General features: G+C 37.9%; 1 protein-coding gene across 1 annotated transcript; it reads right to left on the bottom strand.

Moving 5' to 3' along the window:
• Nucleotides 1-12,577: 12,577 nt before the first annotated feature.
• FSHB (follicle stimulating hormone subunit beta) lies at nt 12,578-13,521 on the bottom strand. Its single transcript, XM_051776882.1, has 2 exons — nt 13,363-13,521; nt 12,578-12,814 (listed from the first exon to the last, which is right to left on the bottom strand). Exons 1-2 carry the CDS (start codon nt 13,519-13,521, stop codon nt 12,578-12,580), a joined length of 396 nt encoding a protein of 131 aa, XP_051632842.1.
• Nucleotides 13,522-16,322: the final 2,801 nt, after the last annotated feature.

The following is a 16,322-nucleotide window of genomic DNA, read 5'->3' as shown; positions in this document are numbered from 1 at the left end:
TTTTTACTTTTCCATGTATTTTACTATTTGATGTTAACATAGTCACTGACAAATAAATATTCTCTATCTTTACATTTTCCTTTTGTCAAATGTGTCACTGTAGCACAATATCACATGGGGTATGATATGTTCTTTGGATGTTCTGCAGGTAAAACTTGTACAATGAGACACAGAAGATTGGAGAAGTAGTAGTTGTAGTACAGCTCAAACAGTAATGCTTAATTCTTCATTGGCTTTCTGTTGTTTTCTTAGCAAACCACAGCTGTATCCCTCACTTGAGTGAAAGCAGGTAAACAGGTAAATGTTGTTTCTGTGAGTATGAAATGCCCTCTTAGCAGAGGTGGTATGGTGTGCCTGGTATCTCTGTTGTTCAGTGTATTCTACCCTGCCACTAATTAGAAAAGAGCATCAAGTTCTCTGTGTTTATTTGATTTGGGGTTTTGGTTTGGTTTGGTTTGCTTTTTTTCCCCCGATCTGTATGTGCTTCAGCTATGCTCAGCTAGATTTGGCATCTTTTAAAATACATTTAAGTAACTCAGTGTTACATCTGGCAGTTCAAGGAGCTGAATTTCTGGTTTATATGTGGGAATTATCACACCTGGGAAACTTCAAATTTATACCTGTGTTTGGTGGTACACCAAAGATTCTTTGTAAGAGCTGACATTCTTCAGCTGAAAAAGAATGATGCTACTTGATTCATGTGATCAGTCACAACTGCTAAGACTGATAGGATTTCAAATATTGAGTCTTTACCACTGCCTTTGGAAATATATTGAAACAACCTGGGGTATAAAATCACCAGATAAATCAGTCTAGCTTGCTTGTTAGCAAGCTTCTGTGAGCTGAGCAAGTGATTATATCACTTTATTAATATCTTAGTTTTTTGTGTATTCCAGACACTTTTATAAGATTATTTTCTGAGTGCTGTATCTGTTATTTCACAAAGTAATAATACTCCTAGAAAAAATCTATGGGAACAAAAAGGAAAACTCCCTCCACTCCAGAATCACATGAACTTTCAGTCTTTCCGTGTCCTTGATGGGTTAAAAAAGATCAGTGGAAGATTGCTAAGGTAAGATCCCTACCCATTGAAATAAAAGGAAAGTAACTCCTTACTGCTGGGGTACATTTTAAAGTCAGAGTACTTTTGTATTATCATATTAAAGGAGAATCTTGCCATCCCTACTTAGAGAGTAGCTGGCTCTGTTTCATCTCTTCTCAACTTCCTGGAAGGGACATGGCCCAGAGGTGTCCTTAAATTACGCTGCAGTTGGACAGATTTTAGGATGCTTAAAAAGATAACGGGAAGCCACCCATAAGTGAGTTTTGAACCTTGGTGCAAATGAGTAATTTAGATCACTTAAAGAATCACTCTCAAAGCTATTAGCAAGAGCAGATTTAATGTAAGTTTGCAAAAGTGAGACTTAAAATTTGGTGCAAGGCTCACTTCATTACTTACTATGTAGATAAGGCATATGAAAAGAAATCAGCTTGAAATCAGTTTAGAATGATTTACATGCAGACTGGGGGCACAAAAGGGGTAAGGATGCAAAAGGGTAAGAGAGACACACCCGTTGAGTTGCAGGGTTCACAGTGGACCTTTGCTTTCTAATCTGATGGAGCTGAATCCAAACTTAACCCCTACTTGGTCAAGAGTTTATGGTTAAAGGATTTAGCAGCACTTAATCATTGACTAATTTAACATTTACAAAATGATTCAGCAGGATTTATATAAACACAGCAGTAACTTAACTGGAGATCTGAGAAGGCAACATTATTCTACACTTGCTCTGCACACACACAGACACAAAGAGCTCTGTGCAAAGGTGTGCCTGTTAAACTGCCCTCGAGTTCAGTGAAGTATGCTGGTTGCCTTTGCAGTTCTCACTGGTCAGAGGGTTCAGCCTCAAGGAGTTTGGGGTATCAGCAAAGGCCATGTCAGCTTTCATTGATGGTCCTATGAGTATCCCATACTTGAGGGCTGGTGAACTCCAAGAGGTGTCCCCTTCAGAGGGAGATGCTGGCACAGCCTGCTGTGGTCCAGGAACGCTCAAAGAGCCTCACTTAGGAACACTACTTATGAGTTGCAAGATGTTTGGCTTTAGTCATCTGTCAATCCCCATCTTGGCCATAATCCAAGGTGGTAATTGCTGCAGTTTTCCTCAGAAGTCCAGTTACAACAACATTGTTTCACTCTGGCTGTGATTCAGGCAAATAATGTTCAAGGCTTCAAAGCCTTGTTCTGTTAGACAACAGATGTTCCTTAGGCAACAGAAACTCCTGAGAACAGACAGTGTTTCTGATAAGCTCAAGGGGAGCTTAATTACCTGGGGGCCATTAATTAAGGCTAAGGCCTTAACAAATATTCCTGAGATTGCTGAGCAGCCTGAAGAAAGGGGAGAGTGGAGGGATGCACCACCAAAAACCTGGGCTTAAGACCTTTGGTTTGGATGAACCCATTGCCACTCTTTATGCTAATGAGAATGTGTCCTTATGCTGAAAGGCTGGTTTGTGATTTAGAATTTGTCTTATAAAAAAAAATGATGCATTTAGGAAGGATTGTACAAGCTAGGTGGAATTTCAAAGCTGAACTTCAAGCAGCTGTTACACAGACTCGTAGCTTATTCTGGTGAGCTACCTGAGGACACATTAGTATAATAAAGAGTAAATTAGATTTAGGAAACCTGACTTGTGGAGATTTTAATTTAGATAACTAGGGCTGTGTTCCTGAAAGTATTGCTCACAATGAATTACGATGTGATTTGTTTTGGAAACTCAAGTGTTCACCAGGAAAATCTGTCTGGCCTTGGTTTCCCAATGAATTTTACTTTAGTGCAGGTGCCACATAAAGGTCATTCTCATCCAGGCAAAGAAAAACATTACTGGAAATCAAAACACTGAGCTCAATAAATACCAAAAGCTGGCCAAGTTGAAGTGGTGAAGGGGAAATTATCTTTTGTTCTACATTGAAATCAAACCTTGTGAGTTTCATTACTCATATGTTCATTTTTTCCTGTCACAATATCAATTTAATTTTTTTTCTGTAGGATTTTTGATCAAACAGTAGTAAAATAGACTCAGTGTTGTGCTCAGCAGAGGTGGAAAGCCAGCTAAAGAAACATTTAAAAATACCAATGCTAAAGTCTTTATGGAATTTATTGCACCTTTTTCTTAGCTGGATGGACTTATATAACAGATTTTTCCAAAGAGAACCAGAGTTCTAAGTTGTTCAGAAGATTTTTCTTCACTGCAGAATATGAGCATTTCATAGCTACGTGGTGCACTTTTGCTATATGTCCTTAAGCTAAGGACTTTTAAAAAAGACACATACTGTTGTGTAGTTAATTCAAAGGCAGCATCGAAAACATCCACTGAGTATCTTAAGCAGAAGATGACTGATGATGCTTCTTGGTACCTAAACTCACTGCCATTTATCAATTACTGAAAACTTGACTTTCAAGCTTATGTGTGGCATTATGTGTTCTCAAAAGTGAGCATGTGTCCATCTAGAATTGACTAGAATTGCTCTTCAAAGGACTTAATGTGAAGTAGATGGGAATTGTTAGCAATGTCATGATCAAAATTGTGAATGAGTGCCTCTTTCTGCTAGTTAGTCAACAGGAAATGTGATAAGGAAAGGAAGAAGAAAGCAGCTGTTTTATTAAAATTGAATAGAAATGTAAAATATCCAACTAAGGTGAGCGAGTTTCTCGTTTGTTTGTTTGTTGGGGTTTTTTGGGATTTTTTTTGTTTGTGTTGTTGTTGTGTGGTTTGGTTTTTTGTTTTTGTTTTGTTTGTTTGGGGTTTTTGTTTGGTTTTTTGTGTGTTTGTTTTTCTTGTTTTTGGTTTTGTTTGTTTGTTTGTTTTTGTTTTGTTTTGTTTTGTTTTGTTTTTCCTACTAAAAGTCTTAAAAAGAGTAACACAACCCAAAATCCTGAGCATCAGTTAAGGAAGTGAAAGGGCAGTGAGATTTGTCTGGGTGACAATCCTTGATACATTAAATGGATGCCAAAGAAGTCTATTCTTTTCTTGGAGTTTTGCTAAACAGTAGGGAAAATTTTATACAGTGGGGTTCAAACTTCCTGAGACCTAGGTGGGATTGCCAGGTGGCCTAACGAGAGGGACTGTGCACATCTCTGTGTTTAATGCCCTTGTCTCTCTTGGGCTGTTGGATCCAGAATGTTGTATTTCTCCTTTAACAATGTCCATACCTGCTGAGTCAGAGATGCAGTAATTGTCACCAGAACCAGTCATTAAACTGCATAACAGTTGATAAGTAACGAAAAGTCTGTGTGAGGACATGATCCATTTTTGTTTAATTCAGCAAGTTTATGTTTCCTTTACCTGTGGTTTTCTTTTGGGAAGAAGCTTGTACTGTACATTGCTCTCCATATCTATAAGATATGAAATTTAAGACCAGTTTGAAATATCTGCTCCTGGAATAACACTCTTTCAAGACCTCTTAGGCTTTCCCTGTAGAAGGAAACATGGCAAGCCAGAATGCCATGGAGGGAATGCTTGACTAGAGAGAGTATTATGGGGTTAATTCCTGCTAGTAACATTCTTGATTTTGTGATTGGTTTCTTGCTACATTCTTTTCCAATGGTTGAGGGTCTTTTGCTCTGTCCTACAGTGATGCTACTTGACTTTTTTAACTCCAGTTAAAGAGATCTCCAGAGATCTCCAGTCTTCAGTGCTTTTAGTTTCTCTGTTTTCACTGACATAAAGTTAGATTTTCAAATGTTCAGCAGCACATTCATGTTCATGGTAATAAGTCCCAGTCACAATGTTTACTGCCTTATTGCTACTCACAGAACAGTTGGAATGTATTGGGAAAATAGATCCCTTACTGTGTCCCTTCATTGACATGAGGAAGAAATGTGACTAAGGAATCTCGTTTTTTAGTGTTGTGGGGTTGCATTAACCATCGCAAACACAAGTTGTCAACATCTACTTGGAAATAATTTACAGGTCGAAGAAGAACTAAATTGCATGAATTTCACATGAGGATTCAGCAGAGGCAAGCAGGAAACACTTTGTGTTGCACAGACATGTTCACTGAAAGAGTGTAATGTGTTTCAAGCAGGAGAATCCCATTACAACATAGATTTTCTCTGTGTGAAAGATCTGATTTCAGTGCTTTTTGCACAGCTGTTTGCATAATGTTTTTGGAACCATATCACATAATGAGGGTATATAGCGATGTCATACCGAAACCAAAGGGATTTCCCAGTTCAGTTCCCTGTTTACAAACCCTGGCAGATCTACATTAGGCTCTTTCCATCTGTTAGTAGAGTTACAACTTGACACTCATCCCTTGTTCTTCCTTCTGTCATGGGCAATAAGCTTTTATTTTATTTTCAGATCAAGTACAAGGACACGTTTTTAATAAACTGGTGCGGTATAATAATATTATCAATTTTATAATGCTTCAAATTGTATTTTCATGTTGATTTGCTTGAGTGAGAAGCTGGGAGGCCCTGAAGTCTCCCTTATCAGTTGCCATACTCTCGGGCAGGTCACTTTTCCCATTTGGAAGTCCATGGGGCTGTGTATATCAAAAGCAGGGTTGCTTTTTTTCTCTCATGAGATATCCTGAGTTATCAAGAATGAGATGCTTTTTTGTGCTGTCAATATTACCTATCTCGAGATGTGGCAAATAGCCTGAAATAAGGTGGCAGAAATTAACATAAGAGTGACATTAAAAGGAGATTTTCTAATTTGGGATCTGACACTATTCCAGTCTTCAAAGTGTTTGTGAATATTTAATAGAGCAGACATCTACTGAAAGGAGGTAGACTGGATTATTTAAGGGCATCATAAGCCCTTGAATATTTAACCTCTGGAGCACTGAAATTCACATTTGGGAGTTAGTTATCCTGATATGATGTTGTTCATTCCCAGGCTTGCTCTTGTGCAATTTTTTAAAATTTGTTTTATTATTAAAACAACATTGGTTGCAGTACAAGCAAAATGAAATGGATATTCTTCAGATGCTGCATCAGAATGCTCTGATACCACTAGCTATCCTAATCTTAAAATAAATATATAAGATATTATAGTGTTAAATAGGTGAAAATAAATTTTCTTAGGCTGGTCCTCATGAGAGGTCTTATATAAGACCATTTGAGACAACATACTTTCCATTAATTAGAGTGCTTGTTCATAGAGCTGATGTTTGGGGCTTGTATTGGGGTGAAGACTGCTACAGCTTCATTACCTCTAATGAATTTATCAACTGGATATTGGAATTTGACAAGGTAGTTTCTGCACTCCACTTAGAGAAATGCTTAGTAAAATGGCAGTCCTCCCTGTGTTGTACATATTGAGTGACAATATTGAATAACCAGGTTATGCATAGACAGTCACTGATTTGGTTTTACATTGTCCCTGAACTAAGCATCACAGTAGATAGTGGTTTTGAGATACAGACATAACAAGCCATGAACACATCTAGACACCTGTGAATCAGGATCTCCTTGTCTTAAGGCTCGACTGTGCAAACAGAGCCTGTGTGGTGAAGTTTGCATCTGTTCACACCCACGGTGTAAATCAGTCTCACATCTAAAGCATTAGCTCTTTTTTAGAGTTCTCATGAAGATTAAGGTATTTCTCTAAAAGGAGAAATCATATAGGAAAGGACTGATACATTGCTTGGCAGAGCTGTCTTTGGTACACTTTGGAAGTGGGAGCAGAATTAATTTCCAGCTGTCTGTGTTATTTTTCAGTCACTGGGCTCACTGAAGTGCATACCCTAATTTTGTGTTACCTAGCTGGTAATGATTCTAAATGCCTGTTTGAAATGCAGGTATTACCAAGGCATAGACCTGACTCATAACCCTTTGCCTTGCTGTGACATAAATTTCGTCAGTGTCTGAACCAAAAGTTTTCTTTCTAAATTTTTAATTTCTAATGAAGGTTTTTTTCTTCATTTTCATATTATTTTGACTGGGAATTTCCACAGCATTCACAAAAGCATCAAGATACTTGCCAATACTGTATAATGAGAAAAGAAGATCATAAAAGCTAAGATAGTTTTTGAATTGAAACTTTAAATGTAAACACATGACAGAAGAGGAAAACTGGATTCCTTTAGTTGTTTAAAGATTTGTCTACAAGCCATTGGACAATTCTAGATTAGCTTTTATGTCTTGAATGTTGTCATTTTAAGAAAGATGAATTTTAGGGGATAGACTCATATCCTGACTGAAAAATATATATTTCATGTATGTAACTACAGCTGAATGTAAGGCAAACATATTAGATTCATAATTTACCTTACTTTTTCACACAGAATAATGTCTATATATTATCTCTATATAATCTCTGTTTCACACAGAATAATACAACACAGGAAATATATCTGAACCGTTTCTCATGTTTTTTTCAGTGAATTAAGAGGTCTAATGGTTAATTACTGTGAAGCACAGCTAGTTAATTCTTTCTCTTCCCCGCCTACACATAATGAAACACTGACATTTGATTTCTTGAAAGTATGTCCTTTCTCTAACCCTGCTCCTGTCTCGTTTTCTCTATTTCCCAGAGGCTGCAGCCTTGTGAGCTGCTGTAATATCTATCAGTATAAGTCACGCTGAAAGACCAAGGCTCTCATAGCTGATGTTAATAACATAAATTGAAGAGAAACATGAGAGACACAGAAAAATTTTATAGATCCCGTTGGCTGAGCGGAGGGGAGCCACTAATCTCAAGGCTGCCATCTCCAAATGAATTTTTCGGATTAGCTACTTAGCTTTTTTTTTTTTTACAGTTTTTTTTTTGATAATTTTGACTCAGGCGATAGTTGTATTTTTTTAAACGAAAATGAAGCGTGTGGCGAAACATGGCATAGTGGCAAAGCAAAACACTTACTGAGTTGAGAGGGTGAAAGGAGTGTGGCATATAAAACACCACGCTCAACTGTCTTTCCCCTTCCCATTCAAATAGCCCAAATTAAGGGCAGTCTCAAGTTGATACGTGCAAGCCAGGCTGCTGAAATTCCTGTTTCCTAGCATTTGTAATTAACTCTGTTTCAGGCTAGGTTTGTCTGAGGATTTGTGAGTGACTAATAAGTTCTTATACACCAGTTGGGTTAATATAGGGAGAGGACATATATAATTCTTGTTCATGGTAAAAAATACCGTGAACCCAGTTATGCTGCAAAATTCAAAAGGCAAGTGTAAACCTGCTTTAAGCCAGGAGGAATTATTTACTTGGGCTGGGAATAATAGCTGAGCTTTGACAACAGCGGGGTGATGCTAATATGCTGATGCTTTTTTAATGGCTTCAAGGTGAGGAATGTCTGTTTCTTTGTCTGTCTGTAAAATCAGGGTGTGCTTTCCACCTGAAAATGCAGTGGGATTAAATGGTCATTTCAATTAGTAGGACTATGAATACTGCTGCTGCACGTCGTGTTCCCGTCTTGATGTCTGGAGAGCTTCAAGTACAACTGGCACAGACACTCAGAAGATCAAGGTCAAACTGTCTGCATAACAAATGAGAGAGAGTATTAATTTGCCCACAGATGTGGCAGCAAAGAAGAATAATCTCTGTGCAGTTTATCTATACATCTGGGATTTGAAAGACTTAATTATTTACAACAAAGTGAATCCTGCATCAAATGTCCCTCTCAGAGGTCTGTAATGGACAGTTCAACACTATGTATTGCCCCTGTGCTGTATGCCTTCACCAGGGGGTCATAAATTACAGTTTTCCAGGTTTGCTACTTTCAGGCTTGTGCAAGAAAAAAGAGAGTTTTACTTAAATGGGAGTAAATAAATAGTTCGGTTTGGCTTACTTTTTACAACCTCTGAAGTTAGTTTCTGTAGGCTGGTGTCTAAGTCTGGCATATTGTAAGGTCTTTTTACAGAACCTAACATCAAAAACAGAATAAATATGCAGTTTTTGAAAAGTTCACTGTTGGTAGATAGTTCTGTTAAAGTTGAAAAGCGTTTTACCTATTGATTTCCATGGAAAGTGTTAGGCCTGTGGTACATATTCTTGAAAATCTATTTCTGACTGTATTAGGAATGTTTCTAAAAGCTTACCCATCAATTTAGTGTTTAGAATAGCATGTCATACTGAGACTTTCACCTTTTGATAGAGTTCCCATTTACTCATCATGACAAACCTAGACAGAGAGCATACAAATTACTTCTTAAATATTTTTCTTAAATAATAAGCAGATTTGGAACTCAGTCTACACTGATATTCATGACTTGCATGTACCTCCACTAGAACTTTGCAGAAACGCTGATGTAAAAGTAAATTTAATTAAATTATTGGGCATTGAATAGAAATTGAACTTTAAAAAGATAAAGTCTCTCTTACAAGGTATCAAACATAGACTATGATACCTTCAACTCAGGGCAGCCTCCTCTAAGAATTTCTGAATTGCTGTCACTGAAAGTACCAAGAGTGAAATATTTACCATCAGTCTGTAGAACAATAAGTAATTTTTGACATGATTTGGAGCAGATTTTACTTCAGAGTAGAATACCAAGTCTAACTTTATATAAAGAGAGGCATGTATTGAAAGCTGATGTTAACAGCAAGGCTTCATGTGGGACTGAGATGTTTCCTGAGCTTCATGTGTGATCACTTATGATTAGAAAAAGAAGCTAAATTCAATAATTTTTTTGCTGCTCCCTATTGGACTTTTGAACAACAGATGCATGATATACCCATTTTTTTCAAAGCCCAGCTTTGTGAAAGAGGTTGAGGTAAACTGATGTTTAGGTAGTGGATAGAGGTTGAGAGGTATTCCCAAAGGCTGCAACTGGCTTGGCAAGGGCGAGTGCTTAAATGGAGGGCATCCTTTTCTTTGCTTCTTGGAGTCTCTAGGATTTGGTATTTACCTCACCATCAGTACCTGGTACGTGTAGGAAATATAAAGTGAGATTCTGGAAGTTTGTAGTGATGCATGATTAGGATTTTTTTGGTCAGTATTCTGATATTGACCTCAATAGACTTTTGACTGCATTAGTTATAGTTTTAGATTCGAGGTTCTGAATTGATTTGTTTGCAAAATGAAAATGAGTGCTGCATTTTTCTGATGGATAAAATGAGAGCTGTATGATTTTTGTTTTCACATGAAAGCTAATTTGTGACATATGTGGACACAGTTCTGGACAGGTTCTAATCCCTAGAGTTTAAATAAAATGTTAATAATAATCTTTATTCTTATCCACAGTTCTCTTGTGTTACAGCTGTGTAATATTTCATCATCACGTTATTGGATCAGGCTAAAATATACTGGTCTTATTTGTTTTGATTTGGCCATATAATGTAAATATGGTTCAAGTGGGTGTTGCATGAAAAAAAAGTAAGAGGAGGGGAAGAAAACGTGATTTAAAGCATAGTAAAGTCAGGAGGTGGACTCTTGAGTCTTTTAATTGATTTATTAAGACACATAACGGAAGTGCAATAAAATTATTTTTATTATTCCAAAATACACAACAGACAATAGAGATCTATGCTGAAAACATTTTTCCATACTTTTTTACTACAAGCTATTCTGTTTTGCAATTTTAATTCAAAATTCTCTCATTTAGAGTGGAATAATTGCTGATATGAATAATATGCTTAGTTTTAACACAAGTCAACTCATGTTTAAACTGAGACCCAATTTGATTTACTTATTACTTTACCACTTTTAAAGCTTCACTAGACCAAAGAAAATGCATATAAATCTTATAAATACAATCAAAAGAGTTAATATCTTTTAGTAAAAAAGCTAAAAATGAAATAAGTTAAAATATCTGTCATAAGAGAGATTCAGAGTAACACACAGATTCCCTTTAAACAAGCATGTCTGTAAGGCTCTTAAAAGCAGACATGCCAGATTCCTGCCTCATTCCCTTGCCTCAATTCCAAACAGGTTCAATGTGTTCTTGATGGCCTGTAGTGGTCACTACTCCACAGACCTCACACCCTTCCTTCCTTCCTTCCTTCCCTCCTTCTCCAACCCCCTGACAGTTTATTTCAATGTCTAGTTGTCTGTACCTTTCAGAAGATTTGCCAGTGACTACTCTGAATCTTTCCCTGGTTGTTCTGTTCTCTTTGAACATGGAGAACTGACTGTTCCTGTTCTGTGTAACAGTCTTCAAGCATCTAAAAAGTTCCACTAATATTCCCCCTCCCCCAAGTGTTACCTCCCATAACCAAAACAACCTCATTTATTTAAATCTTTCCCTCCCAAGGTGTTTTTTAGGCTTCTCTCCCTTCTTATTACTCCTCTGTGGGTTTTCTCCAGTCTTTCAATGCGCTGAAGTTCTCTGTCCAAAGCTGGAAATAACCACTCAGCCGAGGTGAGTTCAACGTGTCCCGTTGAGCTGAGTGGTGGAGGTAGGTTGTGTCCTGAAGGCTCTACTCCTTACATTCCCACTTTTCTGCATCACTGTGATGCTGTTGACTCTTTCTTCTCTTGTGCAACCTCCAAGCCTTCGGTGCCAAACTGCTGCTGAACCAGTCACTTTCCATTCTGTGTCTGTGTAGTCGATTCTTTCTGATGAAGAACAGTGTATTTTCGTTTTACTGATGGGATTTCATTCCGTAGGCTTCAGACAAGATTCTCGATAATGTGAGGTAATGTTTTGCTCTGATTCAGTCAGTCTTCCAGCTTGCTTCCAGACCACCCCAACTTCGTATTGGCCTTGGCAAAATTGCTGCAGAGCTCTCTGAATTTCCATTCTCAGAAGGGACTACTGCCAGAAGGAACTGCTTTCAAGGCACGTCATCACACCATGTTTGCACTACTGGGGTCAGATGCCTCTAGATTCATCCCTAAATAATTTGTGAGACTGCTGTGTTAAATAATGCTAAAGAATTCTCATTATTACACTCTGTGCTCAGGTGAAAATAGAGAGCTGATGATTATTTTTTCAAGTCAGCCAGGTATGAACTGCAGTGCCTCTTACTTGTGCTGTTGTGGCACTGAGGCTGAGCTAACAAGTCTTACTGAGAAAGTACAAGAATTCAAGTGATATTCAACATTTGAACATAGATTTTGGCTCTTAAATAAACATGCTGTTATTATTTATATAGCATAATAACTATATGAACTATTTTGCAAAATAAACCAGTCAGGATCTCAGCTGAGAGAAGTTTACAAATCCAACAAATAGAAAGTAAAGGCACAGACATTGGTTGTAATAAAACCAGAGCAGCAAAGCTTTTTAAAGTAAGTACATTCTGAGGAGAGATGGAAAGCAGGGAGTAATAAAGACTTGAAACTTGGGAACTTTTTGAAAGCATAGAATAGCACAGAATAATCTAAGTGAACCAAGCAGTGATAATACAGGAATATAAATAAAGAAGTTCTGATGAAGAGGAGGCAAGGGCAGAAGAAATCAGAAGGAGCATTCTATAGATGTATGAAAATGATTTTAAGGCAACTGATGGGATAAGTAGGGAAGGCCTCAGGAAGAGTTTAGGTAGTAGCTCTCCATTTCGGCCTTAAAAATCTTTGTTTAAATCTTGGCATTCTAAATAGCCTCGCTTTTTATCTTCCACTTAAGCCTGATCAGTACCTTTATTTAGAAGGGAACATTTAAGGCCAAACTGCCACCTCAAGCACCCTTCACTGGTTACTTCCACTCTGACTGAAGGAGCAGTAGGATGGCCCCAGTCCCCTGACGGTGCAGTCGGTGGTGTCAGTGTCACAGGTCTCACAGTGACATTCTGTAGCTACTGGGTATGAATAGAAAGATTCAGGATGGTCTCCACAGCCAGGGATCTTCACTGTTTCGTACACAACCTCCTTGAAGGTGCATGTTTGCTGAACGGATGATACTGGTGGATATTTGTACACTGGATCCTGAAATTACAAGAAGGAAATAACCGTTTTGAAATTTGCTATGGGGTAGAATTCTGAATTTGTATAAAACAGGAAAATCCCACAGAGGTCAAAAGCGTTTGGATCTGACTCTCCTAATTTTGCTTAGATCCTTAAATTTTGCCTTTCAGGACTGATGTGGCAAATCTGTGTCATACCGTCTCCAGACAATCTTTCAGGTCAATTGCTTGGCTCTTCTTCAAATTATTTGAAAAAGTAGGAGTCTGCATAGTGTCTGCTTGCAACCACAAATGGAACACAAGGCAGAGATCCCCACTGCCATACTTTTAACTCTAATTATACAATATAAACATAATGTGAGCAGCCAGTTAAAGAACTGAGTTTTACTCATGTCTTTTCACCCTCCCCCTTCCTCAGATTGACTGTGTATCTACTTTCCTGTTACTCAAGCTGTTCTTTCACAAGGCTCATCCTGCCAATGTGTTCACTATGGACTGGAGAAATGGGTTGTTCATACATCACTTGGAATATTTAATTCTGGTGCCTGAAATTAAAATTAGGAGCCTCACCCTTGTGAAGCAGTATCCAGAGCACCACGTGGCGTTCACTGTAATGCAGAATTCACATTCTTCTCTTTCCACTGCTATGGTAATATTGGTGAGCTGGCAGCCATTGCAACAAATTGCTTTCCAGCAAAGTAACAGCACGTAACAATTAACTGTCTTCATCCTGTGTATAAAGCAAAAAAATGTATGTGTACCAGAGACACACGTATAGTTTTTTCAACAGGAAATGTTTATTGAAACAGGGTAGTAGTAGTTCTATAACAGCAAGCTTTTGGAAACATCAATGAAAGCAGAGATATCAAATAGGTCTATCCTATTTATGTTTATTGTTAAAAGAGTTTGATTTCCCTAAGAACCAAAATGGAATGTCAGCAATCTTTGCAGATTAATAATAGCAGAATACCATACCGGTTTCATCGAAATATTTTTATCTAAGTTTCTGTACAGAGAATGTGCCCTGTCTTTAGGAGAAAGAAAAAGAAGCAAGGGAGAGAAAGCACAAAGGATAATATATTTTTCAGTAGCAATTAATTACATAAAGTGTTTGTAATTTGAAAAAAGATTTCTAGATCAGGATCTGATGAAAACTTACCTGTGTTCTGCTTGCCTTCCTGGTAGTAATAGCTGTAGTGAGAAGAAAGCCCTATGCTTCCCTTTTATACTGAATTGTGTGTAATTTATACCTCAAGGATTTGCAGTGTATTAATGCAGCAGGCATTAGTTTGGGACCTGGTGAAAGCGGATTAGTGTTCAGCCAGACAGTGAGATTAAGCCTTGTTAAGGGGAAAAAAGAAAAGCCAAACACACTCAGGAAGTGGTGGTGAAGGTTACTGTCACAGTGTCTCTCTAGAAGTTTCACTGGATTTGATTCAGTGGCATTTAGAAATGGCTGAGCCATTCTACAGTTTGAAAAAAAGGTTGAAAAGCCTGCTTTTGGAAAAGTTCAGGTATTTTAACTGTGTTTTGTGTCAACCCTGGAGCTGGGGCTTGGGGTGCAAAGCTAGTCCTCTGGTGGTGGAAGACCCTTCATAGTTGGAGATGTTACAGTGTTTCTTGCCTAATGAACACGTTCTTGGGGTTTTCAGAGTATCAATCTTAATTGCTTTTCTCTGAGTTCGGTCTTACCCACTGAGCTGCATATGTACTTTCTTTATTGATCTGTGGCTCAAGAAAGCTAGTACTATGAATTTTGTTAAGCCATGAAGAATTACAATTTTCCTTGCTGTTCCTAAAAGCACTGTGGTTTTTCTATCCCAGTATGTACAGGGCTGGTTCCTCTCTGCTATATGGTCACATTTTTTAACTTGTGCAAGGGACGTCTGTATGGTGGAAAGGGTCAATAGGGATGTCATAATGAGGCTCCAGATTCTGTGTTTTTATGTCAGTGATCTCAGATGAAATATTATCATGTTACAGGGAAAATGCTAATATTTTTAACTGACAGCCATGACAACTCAATTTGAATGTATTCCCTAGTTTCCCATGATAATAAAAGATTCTGTGGATAGTGTACCCCTGCTCACTGCCCTTTTCTGCACTCACAGGTCAGTGATGTGTGCCTCTTCACCAGAATAATGACAGAGAAAGAACTTGGTTGAGTTTCACGTATCACTTCTGGGGAAAATGACTCACAGCAGCACCGTATTTACTATCACCTGCCCAGAACAGCCGGTCTTGCTTTGTTTTGACTGTTCTAGTATGGTCAGTCTGACTTTCACAGAAATCCATCCACAGAAGAAAACTAGACAAGGACATATAGCTAAAAGCATTTTAGCTTGAAAAGAAATTCTCACTGGCCTATTAGTTTCCAGCAGATGGGATACTTTTCTAAGTGGCTTTTACAAATGAGCCCTTTAAGTGTGTCATACCTTCCTGTGGTCCTGCAGACTGGCCATCTGTTCCAGCTTCCATGAAGTCTGCAATGCCTTCATTTGTTAATGAATTTCATATCACACCAAAGTTAGAAAGTGAGCTTCAAATTTTCCCTGGACATCTCCTGTAATAATGACTTTGTTTGAAGGAGAAGACAGCTCAGTTAAATGTATAAAGAAGACAAGAAATCAGACATTTTCCTCTGTGCTAATATAAACTCTGTGATTGTTTGATAGTGGTCTTTTGTGTCAGTTGGTGTCCACACAGTCTATCTTCTCAGAGAAGATTCTCAGTTGCTGTAAATCACTAATTCCAGAAATGCCAGACAAAAGCTGATTACAATTTGTTATAACCCTAGTGAGGATCTGGTCTTTTCTAAGTAATTTATACTGGTTCTAAGTAATTTATGCAAATTAAATTAAACTAAATAAATGCAATTTGCAAAGGACAATACAGAAAATATCTAATGTCTCGGTTGCTGTGATCTGTTTCATGACTTGAAGAAGTCATACACATCCACTAAAAGCACAGTTTCACAAGCAGAGAGTGCAAGTTCAGTCTGTACCATGCTGTTTCTTCCCTCCCCTGGTTGCTTGTTTTGGCTGACTCAACCTCCTCACTTGTGGAAACACAAATTAGGGAAATCATTCTGTTAAAAGTAAAAAACCAAACCCAATCCAGCTGTCTTTGACACCACTGTTGTTAATCCATATCAGTTTGTTCCACAGTGGGAGGAACAGCTGTAGCAGTGTAAGTGATGGGGTTGACTGGGGAGTGTGAGTGAAGGTTAAGGTTAACAGAAAATGCTTTACACATGTTCATGAGGCCACATTGCAAACAGAATACAAACTTTTTAACGGGAAGATTTTGTCCTGCACTGACTTCAAGGGCATTTGTTTCTGTAAACAGCAGTTCTAGGTTGACTCTCCAGCTATCAGCTCTGCTACATTCAATGGGAGAGTACATGAATATGCATTTTTAGGGTAACAGGAAAATGCAAATTGAAATCAATTAACCCCCAGCCTGCCATTTGAGGAGCAGTAATTTGGTGAGTAATTAGTTGGTTAATTTTGATTTTGATCCCACACCTT

The sequence above is a fragment of the Manacus candei genome, unplaced genomic scaffold (assembly GCF_025592945.1).
Source record: "Manacus candei isolate 608988 ecotype Guabito, Panama unplaced genomic scaffold, ASM2559294v1 h1tg000009l, whole genome shotgun sequence".
Taxonomy (NCBI): Eukaryota; Metazoa; Chordata; class Aves; order Passeriformes; family Pipridae; genus Manacus; species Manacus candei.
Note: the sequence above shows the minus strand (reverse complement) of the source record. Positions and strands in the feature narration are given on the sequence as shown.

Bases quoted from the DNA above. Each gene is read 5' to 3' on its own strand.
- FSHB (XM_051776882.1), bottom strand. From the start codon at position 13,521: ATGAAGACAGTTAATTGTTACGTGCTGTTACTTTGCTGGAAAGCAATT. The intron at 12,815-13,362 runs GTGAGGCTCCTA...TTGTAATTTCAG, and splicing joins CTGGATACTGCTTCACAAGG to GATCCAGTGTACAAATATCC.